This window comes from Loxodonta africana, chromosome 4, assembly GCF_030014295.1.
Source record: "Loxodonta africana isolate mLoxAfr1 chromosome 4, mLoxAfr1.hap2, whole genome shotgun sequence".
Classification (NCBI taxonomy): domain Eukaryota; kingdom Metazoa; phylum Chordata; class Mammalia; order Proboscidea; family Elephantidae; genus Loxodonta; species Loxodonta africana.
In genome coordinates this window covers 96,807,250-96,819,570 of record NC_087345.1, presented here as the reverse complement: position 1 = coordinate 96,819,570, position 12,321 = coordinate 96,807,250, and the positions used below count along the sequence as shown (strand labels likewise).

At 35.0% G+C, this 12,321-nt stretch overlaps 1 protein-coding gene across 4 annotated transcripts in view; it reads left to right on the top strand.

Annotated features, from left to right (window-relative positions):
* ARID2 (AT-rich interaction domain 2) overlaps positions 1-12,321 on the top strand; it is a 232,164-nt gene that overhangs the window by 122,525 nt on the left and 97,318 nt on the right. For all 4 annotated transcript variants that reach the window (XM_064284353.1, XM_064284350.1, XM_064284354.1 and 1 more), the window contains 2 exons: positions 7,766-7,984; positions 11,229-11,296. In XM_064284353.1, the coding sequence (XP_064140423.1) occupies positions 7,766-7,984; positions 11,229-11,296 (287 nt within the window). The remainder of the gene's footprint in view (positions 1-7,765; positions 7,985-11,228; positions 11,297-12,321) is intronic.

Genomic DNA, 12,321 nt, shown 5'->3' with positions numbered 1-12,321 from the left:
ATCATTAATATCATATGTAAGCAAAATTTTGCTGAAGATCATTCAAAAGCAGCTGCAGCAGTATATCCACAGGGAACTGCTAGAAATTCAGGCCATATTCAGAAGAGGATGTGTAACCAGGAATATCGTTGCTGATGCCAGATGGATCCTTGCTGAAAGTAGAGAATACCAGAAGGATATTTACCTGTGTTTTATTGACTATGCCAAGTCATTCGACTGTGTGGATCATAACAAATTATAGATAACATTGCGAAGAATGGGAATTCCAGAACACATAATTGTGCTCATGAGGGACGTGTGTACATAGATCAAAAGACAGTTGTTCGGAGAGAACAAGGGGATACTGAGTGGTTTAAAGTTAGGAAAGGTGTGTATCAGGGTTGGGTCCTTTCACCATACCTTTTCAGTCTGTATGCTGAGCAAATAAACCAAGAAGCTGGTCTGTACGAAGAAGAACTGGGCATCAGGATTAGAGGAAGACTCATTAACAACCTGCATTATGCAGATGACACAGCCTTGCTTTCTGAAAGTGAAGAGGACTTGAAGCACTTACTAATGAAGATCAAAGACCACAGCCTTCAGTATGGATTACACCACAACATAAAGAAAACAAAAATCCTCAGAACTCGACCGATAAGCAACATCGTGATAAACAAAGAAAAGATTGAAGCCATCAAGGGTCTCATTTTACTTGGATCCACAATCAACAGCCATGGAAGCAGCAGTCAAGAAATCAAAAGACACATTGCTTTGGGCACATCTGCTGCAAAGGACCTCTTTTAGAGTGTTGAAAAGCAAAGATGTCAACTTGAAGACTAAGGAGCACCTGACCTAAGCCATGGTATTTTCAATTGCATCATATGCAGGTGAAAGCTGGACAATGAATAAGGAATACTGAAGAAGAATCAACGCCTTTGAAATGTGGTGTTGGCGAAGAATATTGAGTATATCACGGACTGCCAAAACAACAAACAAATCTGTCTTGGAAGAACTACAACCAGAATGCTTCTTAGAAGCAAGAATGACAAGGCTGCGTCTTACATACCTTGGACATGCAGGAGAGATCCGTCCCTGGAGAAGGACATCATGCTTGGTAAAGTACAGGGTCAGCAGAAAAAAGGAAGACCCAGAAGGAGATGGATTGACACAGTGGCTGCAACAGTGGGCTCATGCATAACAACAATTGTAAGGATGGTTCAGGACTGGGTAGTGTCTCGTTCTGTTGTGCATAGGTTTGCTATGAGTCGGAACCGACTCCACAGCACCTAATAACGACCACCAGCCTCTAGGTATTGGAAACACTCTCAGGTTTCTGAGCGGAGGCCCCTAGGCCCTGGGCTTCAGCTCCAGCTTCCAGGCCCACTGGGACAGCAACTCTGCTCCCTGGGCTTTTGGCACACCATTCTCCTAGTCCATCTGAATGGCAGCTCCACCCTTAGAAACACCAGAGGCCTTGACTCCACCCTTTGAAACCCTTGAGGTCATGGCCGTACCTTTTGAGACTGAGGCACCTTGGCTTCTTATGTTCTCCCTTCAGCTTCTCCTTCCTCGTTTCTTGGCCTCCCGGCTCCTTGGGCCTCATGTCCGCATCTGCCCTCTTGGGGCAAGTGTTCCAAAGCTCAATAGCCCACCAGTAAGTGCCTGGAGGCACCCCACTCCACCAGGAAGCCTCCTGCGAACAGGGAGTCAGCTTTCTTGCTCCGTGGGTTGGCAAGGCTAGCTCCACCAATATGTGTCCAGCGGCACCGCACTCTCCCTGGAATCCTCCTGCACAGGCACTCAGCTCTCTCACACCGTGGGTAAGCTCCAGCGCCATCTCACACTGGTCTCCTGGTTTTGCTGCACCTGGTTCTCTGCCTCTGTCACAACTCTATCCATTCACGGTTTCAAAACCGCTCCCGCATGTTAGGTATCTGTTAGAGCAGCACCCCAATCTTTCAGTTCCAAATTCTGTCATAATCATCTAGTGCTGCTATAACAGAAATGCCACAAGTGGATGGCTTTAACAAAAATAAGTTTATTTGCTCACAGTAAATGTTCAAATTCAGGGCGTCAGCTCCAGGGAAAGGCTTTCTGTGTTTCTTTTTGGCTTTGGAGGAAGGTCTTTCTCCTCAGTCTTCCCCTAGACTAGGAGCTTCTCTGCTCAGGAACCCTGGATCTAAAGGCTATGCTCTGCTCCTGGTACTTCTTTCTTGGTGGTATGAGGTTTCCAACTCTCTGCTTGCTTCCCTTTTCTTTTTTCTCTTGAGAGAGAAAAGGTGGTACAGGCCACATCCCAGGGAAACTCCCTTTACGTTGGATATGGGATGTGACCTGAGTAAGGGTGGTGTTACAATCCTACCCTAATCCATTTTAACATAAAATTACAATCACAAAGTGGAGGACAACCACACATTGCTAGGAATCATGGCCCAGCCAAATTGATATATACATTTTGGGGAGGGATATAATTCAATCCATGACAGCTAGTAATACCAGTATTTTTATATTGGCTTTATTTTAGCATTATCTGTTTTCAGAATCTCTTTCATGTTGATTTCGACCCTGTATTTCTTCCTCAGTCAGTTAGAAGAGACTTCATTCAATACTTTTGAATAATTGTGGGTGGGAGGAGTGGTATACAAACCAAACCTAGCTTAATTTCTGATGAGGGGTTGTTAACTGCAGAAGCAAGGTTAAAGGAGACCATTTTAAGTCACCATGTAAAAAAGCTTGCTAATAGTTCAAGCTGATAAAATGGGATGACTTTGACAGGTCATACAGTCATTTTTCAAATGAACTGATGATGATCACCATCTAATTCAAGGAATTGGTAGAGAATATTCCTACATTGAATGAAGCATTGTATCTTTAAGACTATTTTTAACTTTATAATTGTGATGCCTGTATTATAGTAATAATAGCAGAGCTGTTCATCCTTGTAGCTTAGAGTTTGGTGTCTGCTACTACAGCTTCTCAAACCAACCAATTTTTACATTTTGGACTTGTTTAAAATAAATTTTTTTCTCAACTTCTTCCTCCTAATTCAAACTTAAATTTTAGGAGAGAAAATGTGAATTATTTATGGCATTTCAAAAGGTAATGAAACTTATTGAAATGGCTACAGTAGTTATAATAACTCCTTTCTGATACATTGTTAGTTGTCTTGTTCAAGGAGAATCTGAAAAATTATGTAATATATGTAGCATAGATACAAAATCAGGATTGAGGACTCTTAAATAAACGAGGGTGAGAAGCGGGGATCTCTGGGGAAACATCAGACTCTACAGTATATCTAAATCAGACTAATAAGAGGTAGCGTTTCAGGGTAGCATTTACTAATTTGGAAATAGTTTTCCGTGGTGCTTTTTATTTTTTAGAAGGAGCAATAGCAACATCATGATAAAAACAAAAACACCATTGCCTTTGAGTTTATTCCAACTCATAGCGAACATCATGATAGTATTCTAAAAATTAACATCATTGTCAATATATAAAACAATTCCTTCACTGATGACTTTTCATGTGTCATTAAGAAAACTGCAGTAAGTTTGATAGCTTTCAGTTTTGTTCATGTATGTGTATTAAACAGTGACATAGAATTACCTAGTGGTAAACTGCTATTCATACGGTTTTCACTGGCTAATGCTTTTCAGAAGTAGACTGCCGGGTCCTTCTTCCTTACAATGAGCAACATCATGATAAACGGAGAAAATGTTGAAGTTGTCAAGGGTTTCATTATACTTGGATCCACAATCAACAGCCATGGAAGCAGCAGTCAAGAAATCAAAAGACACATTGCATTGGGTAAATCTGCTGCAATGGACCTCTTTAAAGTGTTGAAGAGCAAAGATGTCACCCTGAAGACTAAGGTGCGCCTGACCCAAGTCATGGTATTTTCAGTCGCATCATGTGCATGTGAAAGCTGGATAATGAATAAGGAAGACCGAAGAAGAATTGACGCCTTTGAATTGTGGTGTTGGCGAAGAATATTGAATATACCATGGACTGCCAAAAGAACGAACAAATCTGTCTTGGAAGAAGTGTGGCCCAAATGCTCCTTAGAAGCAGGATTGCGAGACTGCATCTTACATTCTTTGGACATGTCGTCAGGAGGGATCAGTCCCTAGAGAAGGACATCATGCTTGGCAGAGTACAGGGTCAGTGGAAAAGAGGAAGACCCTCAATGAGGTGGATTGACACAGTGGCTCCAACAATGGGCTCAAGCATAACAACGATTATAAGGATGGCGCAGGACTGGGCAGTGTTTCGTTCTGTTGTGCATAGGGTCGCTATGAGTTGGAACCAACTTGACAGCACCTAACAACAGCAACAACAGTGGTAAACTGAGACATTGAAAAATCTATTCAGAACCTTAAAAAATATTTGCCTACATCTTCTATCATATAGCCTTACTCCTTTAGAAGTTTGGATAAATCTTTATCCAGAGATACTTATGTTATTGATATTAGAAAAAGCTATTCTAAAACTATTTTGAAAAATAATACATTCCATTTTACTGTAGATTCAGGACATTGGGTATAAAGTTCAATTCTGTTTGTCATCGTGGTAATAGAATGTGGACTTGAATTTTCCTTTGAGGATACTGACTCCTTTTGCCTAATGACTTTAAGCGGCAAAAAATACTGAGTTGTTTTTGCTTTTTGAGGTTTAGGATTATTCAACATTGGCATCAGTATGCAGTGGGTTTGTCATTTCTTTGTATGATTTTTCATGCTCTTTGTTTCCGTAAATACCTAATCCTTTGATATTACGTTTCCTTCTTTCTATTTTTTTCTTGGTATTGATTTGGATTCAGTCAGTTCTGCTGAATTGTTATTATTATTAAGGATCTTTTTGCTCACCTTCTTTTAACATTAAAAAATTTTTATTTGCAGTATATTCAGTAGAAAGGTTATGAAAGACAAATTTAACAAATAACTCATCAAAATTAATAGAATTACAGAATTTGTAGTTCCAGTCAAGATTGTCATTAAGGTGTTACATATTTTAACAGACATTTGGAATACAACAATCACTGTCAGTGTCAATGGAAAGAATGTATTATAAAATTTCTGACATGGGAATAAACAACACTCTAGCAACAAATCTCCCTTTCCTAAACTGAAAACAAAGAGAGGCAATTGCTTCCAATTAAGTTTATCAGCGGTGATCTGCTTGGATAGGGGATGAAATATAAAATTAACTTTGAGTCAAGAATGTTGAAAATAAATTGCCAGTTGTAAAATTGTACCTGTTCTTCTTGGGGTGGGAGGATCTTAAAGTCATGTAACCATTTCTTCATTGTCTTCGAAATCTGATATAGTTAAAGGATCTTTCAGAATTATATTTATTTGTGTTTTTTTTTTGTTGTTAAAGTTGTGTTTGTCAAAGTCATTCAGATAAGGATGAATTAAACTGAATATCTGATAGCATGTGCCATTGTTCAGTAGCAAATGGAGCAATTTATAAGATCGTATTGAAAGCACATAAACTTCAAGACTGTGATAGACATTGAATGAGGGATCTAAATTTTTTCCTTTCCCTGTTCCAGAGATTTGCTTGAAAGCTATGTGGATTGGTTGGATGTTGTTGATTAGACTTGGTCTCTCATTATCAGTTCCAGTTTGCAGTATAGGAATATCGAAATCTCTTTATTCACAGAATTTTCATTCCTTTTTCCTCAGATGTTTATTTTATGTTATTTGTGGGAAACTTCACTTATCTGGATTATGAAAAATGAACAATTTATCCTTGTTGTTCAATCTTAAATATTGTGAAGATAGTGTTGTAGTCATTTATAGCTCTATTGTGACACTATCATTATATTAGTAGAAATATTCCTAGGAATTTTTTAGAATTGAAGAGGTACCTTCTCAAATAGCTACTTTGGGAAATGAAGAAATTCCTTGTCACATGATTTTCTCCTATGCTATGTTGTAGCAATAGATCGCTATTTGCATTGCTTTTAGTGGGGGGTTTTAATTTATTTTCTGAAATACTTTGAAATGCTTCATCTGGATGTTTTCTTACCTCTTTCCTATAAACTAGGTATATATTTTTAAAAATGCACTTGAGGTATTTGCCTCAGGACATAGCTGCCAAGGCCTAAACTCCCCCAATTAAAAGTTAGTATTTCTAGAAACATAACATGTTCTTCTGTGGATGTATTATGATTACATGTTATCTTTGTTCAGCAAGCCCACCTTCCCCCACCTTCAGAGTTTTGTAAATTTTTAAAATTAATTCTCCTACAGACAATCTTAGTTGCTTGGGTTAGTAAAGATTTCTTAGGACACAAAACTAACAACATTACATTCGTAGAGCATCAGGAACTCTGTACATTGTTGGTGGAAATGCAAGATGTTACAGCCACCTTGAAAAACAGTTTAGCAGTTTCTCACAAAGTTAAACATACACTTATAAATGATTCAGTGATCCCACTTCTAGTTATTTAACCAAGAGAAATTTTAAAATAACATCTACATTAAGACCTGTATGTGAATGTTTATAGCAACCGTATTAACAGATGTCAAAATTTGGGAAAAATCCAAATGTCCCTGAGCAGGAAACAAACAGAATGTATTACATACATACTATAGCAGTAAAAAGGGACATCAGCATGGATGGGAATCTCAAAAGCATTATTCTAAATCAAAGAAAACAAATTGAAAAGGATACATGCTGTTATGGTTCCATTTATTTGTCATTTTTGAAAAAACAAATCTCTAGGAACAGAAATTGGGAAACCCTGGTGGCGTAGTGGTTAAGTGCTATGGCTGCTAACCAAAGGCTCAGCAGTTTGAATCCGCCAGGCGCTCCTTGGAAACTCTATGGGGCAGTTCTTCTCTGTCCTATAGGGTCGTTATGAGTCAGAATCAACTTGACGGCACTGGGTTTTTTTTTTTTTTTTTAAAGGAACAGAAATTAGACAAGTGGTTCCCTGGGGAAAGAGGGAAGGCTTGACTGCAAAAGGACATGAGGAAACTTTTTGGAATGATAGAAATATTCTATATTTGGATTGAGGTTGTGGTTAAAAGACTGTATATGTTTATCAAAACTCATAGAATTCCAAAACTAAAAGGCATGAATTTTACTATGTTAATTTTCTCTCACTGAATCTGACCTACATAAATAATAACTCTATAGTTACATGCAGACTTTAGGCAGTATGTATAAAAAAATGATAGTGTTAAACATTTCAAAGGAACCACTCTCCCTGGCTTATTATGTAAAAATCAGAACAGGTCCCTTGAAATGCAAGAGTAAAAAATGTGGCCAAAGCAAACAAAAAACCCCACCAAACCTGTTGCCCTTAAATCCATTCCAGCGCATGGCGACCCCATGTATGTCAGACTAGAACTGTGCTTCATAGGATTTTTAAGGCTGTGATATTTCAGGAGCATATAGCCAGGCCTTTCTTTTGAGGTGCCTCTGGGTGGGTTTGAACCTCCAACCTGTCTGTTAGTAGTTGAGTACTTAAGCATTTGTACCACCCAGGGACTCCTAAAAAATGTGCAGATTAGGTAAATTAAAGTAATGATATAATAATAATTTGGTAGCTATATTCAAAGGGTACATAAACTTTTTGGTATGTTAATACTTTTTCAAGAAAGTAATATTCTCAATAAGTAAACCTAAGTTTTAAAAAAAGTTGACCTCTCAACTTGTAATCTGTTTATATTTTATAAAAGAAAATAAACTTTTGTCCTGTATTCAGAAGACATCCATAATGGTATTCTTGGTGTATTTAAGGATTTTTTGTTTTTGTTTTTATCTTTGTTAGATTATCTGCGTCAAAGTTATGGGCTATCGATGGACTTCAATTCGCCAAACGATTATAATAAATTGGTGCTTTCACTATTATCTGGACTCCCAAATGAAGTGGACTTTGCTATTAATGTATGCACTCTCCTATCAAATGAAAGCAAGCACGTCATGCAACTTGAAAAAGACCCTAAAATCATCACTCTATTACTTGCTAATGCCGGGGTGTTTGACGACAGTAAGTTTTAAGCTGAATATATTATGTGATGATTTTGTAAAAGTTTTACTAGATGGTGTTGGTGTTAGTTGTTGGCTCCAGCTCATGGCAACTACATGTACAACAGAACGAATTGTTGCCTGATGCAGTACCATCTTCACAATTGTTAGTATGCTGACATCCATTACTGGGTCCAGCGTGTTGCAACCTACGGGGCTTATCGTCAGTCATTTATATTGGACAGAATTATGTTATGATCCAAAGGGTTTTCGTTGGTTAATTTTGAGAAGTAGATTACCAGCCTTTCTTCCTAGTCTGTCTTAGTCTGGTAGCTCCGCTGAAACCTGTCAACCATGAGTGACCCTGCTTGTATTTGAAATACCAGTGGCATAGCTTCCAGCAAAATAGCAACACTCAAGCTAGTACAGAATGATACACTGACAGATAAATGTTGAGTTATTAGGTAGATGTACACTTTTAATACTTGTGAATATTATTCCAAAATAGGTTTTTAAGGAGAAAAGTAGTTTTAATGTTAAATGTAATCAGTATTCTTTATTTGCCTTCATTATATTAAACGCAGTATTTAAGATAATGAATGTTTGAATTTTTAAACTTTAAATATTTGAATAGTGATTTAGTCTCATTAGAGTCTTTGAAATAAAAACCATGAGTTTTTCTTGGGAAATATTTGCATTTTTTAAATTTGAGAGTAATGGTTGTTAGAAAATTCTGATAAAACTAGAACCTGGGAGAAATTATTTTCCAAAGTCTATTTCTGCTAGTGTGTTATGCTTTAGGTCAATATATTTGAAAATTTGCTGCCTAAACAAAATAAAGCTAATCAAATATTGGGTATCTTTTTTACTTATAGCATTTGCCAGAAGTATATTCTATTAAAGGATAAGATATTGAAACATATTGAAATTATTTTTTCATAAGAAACTGTATATATAGCACAGTAGACATAGTCTATGAGAGAATTTCCTGTATTTCACAGATTGATGACTTTGTTTTTATCTTTGTATAGCAGAATATTTGCAGATATGTTCATTTTTCTGTAATTGATTTGCTTCAAGTAGTATACTTTCCAAATGTAATTTTATTTGGGATTCTCATAGTAGGATTCCTTGAAATTTGACATATACTTATTTGTCTGAAGATAATTTTGTAAGTTAAACAGAAATGTAAATTAGTTTCTTACCCTGCCTGAAACTGTTCTTGGTTTCGTGGGGGAAGGAAACAAAACCATTACTTCTCAATTTCTGTTGTAACTTTGAAATTTTAAACATGGTGGATTTTTATCTCACCTTCATGTTTTTGATTCCTGATGTTTTGATATTTAAAATATAACTTTCAGCGTTTAATGTAGAATGTTATTGGAAATAGTATTATATTTTTTAGAAACCTTAAGATGATGCTTTGGAAAGATTGTATATTTTGAACCCACAGTAGTTTTCATTGAAATCTTACCACTTAATTATTGAATAAGGATTACTTATATATGAATACCTTAATTTGTGTATTTGATAGAAATAATCTATCAGTTTTCCTTTCTTGAGGCATTAAATAAAAGCCTATATCATTATGCAATGTAGCAATTTAAAACATTGGTAAGTAAGTAAATACTTTTTAAGGGTGTTTCTGTCATTCCAACAGGGTTAGCAGTTTAGTTCTAGGGTACATAGGGACTTTATATAGACCTTATAACAGTGGTTTTGCATTATGAAAAGAATTCTCTTTCAGTTTGAGGGCTGTAGATGTATTTGACTTAGTTAGGGTTCTGAAAGGTTTTGATTTTTTAAGACATTGAATATTAATTAAGGGGTAAATGTAGTTGCCTTTCCTTTAGAAACTGTGGTATGTTAACACATTTTATGTGTTTGAAGAAGCATAACAAAAATTCCATGCAACAAAAAATGTAGTTTCTCCATCTTCTTATTTCCATCCAGTATTTTCCCTATGAAGTTTTCTTCAAAGGGTCCCCCCAGCACACACTAAAAACAAACAAAATCTTATCCCTCTGTAGTGGTGTGTGGGCTTCGTTTTTCTGATTAAGCTGCTACTTACATGTAACTTTGTTATTTTACAGAATTCTTTGGGCTATTATAGATAATATAAAAACGTTCACATCTGTTTTTTATGTAATTTCCTCAGGACCTTAGTATCAATATTAAAATTCATTAATAAATATAATTCTTGGCCTATTTCTTACCTTTTAAAATATTTTTCCAATGAAAGTTGTTATTCCAACCTAAGTAATTTACAAACTTTATTTTATTCAATATTAAGTAAATAATAGATCTGTACTTAAAGGGGTGTTACAAAAATTAAATAAAAATTAAATCTTTCCTATAGAAAATATATCCATTTATTATGCTTGTTATGACATGGCCAATAATGAGGCTTAATTTTGTTTTCCTAAGGATTGACATTCGTAAAAACTAGTTTTTTTCTTTGTTGTTGTTAACAGTTGCCACAAAATTATTTTCTTTCTATTTTTCTAAAGCAGTGAGTTTCATTATTGAATTAATCTAATAGGTGATGAAGCACTTAACTAATGTCTAAAGTAGAATATATATTTACAGTTTGGACGTTTGTGTCATACTATTTTACTGCCTCGTCCCTTAACCAGAAAAAGAGCTAGCAACATAAATGAGCGAAAGATGATATATGCCTATGTGCCTCAACCTTTTTTGGGGGAATGGGGGCCACAGGTGTGGGAATAGAGTATTATTAAGAAGGTTTCAAAACTGGATGGTTTGACTTTTCTCTTCAAACAGCTTTATCAAGAAACACGAACAAGCGGTAGGTCTAGGAATTTTCTTAAGGAAAGTTAACATTTGTGGAAATTATTTCCAAATAATGTCTTGCCATATATTATTTGAAGTACAAATTATATGATTATATCTGAAATTAATATGAAGATTTTTAATTATAAAATCTGGCAATCATTACAATAACATGAGCAATAGAAGGAACTTTTTTTTAATAGTACTCTTCTTTATTGTCTGTAAAGCCATTACAAAAATGAGTTGTGGATATTTAGTTTGTTAGGGACATAAAAATTTTAACTCCTTTAATTAAAAAAGGAAAAGCATTTTTTAAAAGATTATCATGACTTTCTATAATTTACTATTTAAAAAAATCCTAGTGAATAACATCTTAAAATGTAGTTTTACGGTTTTTCCAAGCCTGCGTATTATTAAAGAGTTAAATGAAAAAATTAATTCCATTAAACTGAATGTACTATTAAATTTTAAAGCTTTAGGATCCTTTTCTACTGTATTTGGAGAAGAATGGAAGGAGAAGACGGATAGAGATTTTGTTAAGGTAATTTACATAAATTAAAATGTTGAACCATTGAGTTACATGTAGCCAAGGGTCAAAGTATCAGTGATTGCTCATTTTATATACAGGATGCTGTCTGTATTTTTATCTTTAACATAATACATAAAGATAACTGTTAACAAGTTGTGATTAAGTTTTTTTTTGGAATATCTAATGAACATAAAGTTGTTATTTTGTTATACACTGATTTCTGAGAATGCTGGAGACTTGTTTGAAGAAGCAGTCTCTATCAAGTAATAGTAAGATTTTTCCAGTAACATTTTACTTAAAACGTGAAATTACAGTATCGCCACATAGTGAAAAACATACTAAATTATAAAACTTATTAAAGCTAAAAGTATATGAGGTGAATTATATTTTATGGGGTGAGATGCTTGATTTTAAACATTGTTAGTCTTTAGTTTGCTGACTGTCAAAAACTACTGCTAATGACAAGGTTCTACCAATCAGTAACTTTTGACTATTTTCCAGCAGTCTCTCTTAAGTGCTATAAGTTGTTTTTAGGAATAGTAATGCATCAAGACATTTTCGAAAGTGTAATGAAAACTACCATGACTTCTTGAATTCTTTTTTTAGATGTAAGCTTTTTGTATCTTTAGTGCTGCCAGGTTATAATTTTGGTTTCTACCTAATACTACCACTGAAGAATTTTTTTTTAATGTAGTAACTTTTCTTTACCTAAGAAGAATATAAAAGAGTTACAGTTAATCACTCAGCATCATTGCCTTATTTCAAAATTTTATATTAGATATCATATACATTTCTTTAAATTGTAACATGTAAAAATACTGTTATTTCTTTTCAGTGAACAATTAAATGTTTATATGGACTGCATATTAAACACATTACATAGTTATCTTTTACCATTGTAGAATAGTTCAAACAATGTAAGTGTCTACGATATATAGTCTCTCTGGAGATGTATATATGAGTTTTATTTTAATGAACTGGTAATGCTTGAGTTAACAGTTAAATAGTGGAAGAAGAGACAGAAAAAATGTTTTCAT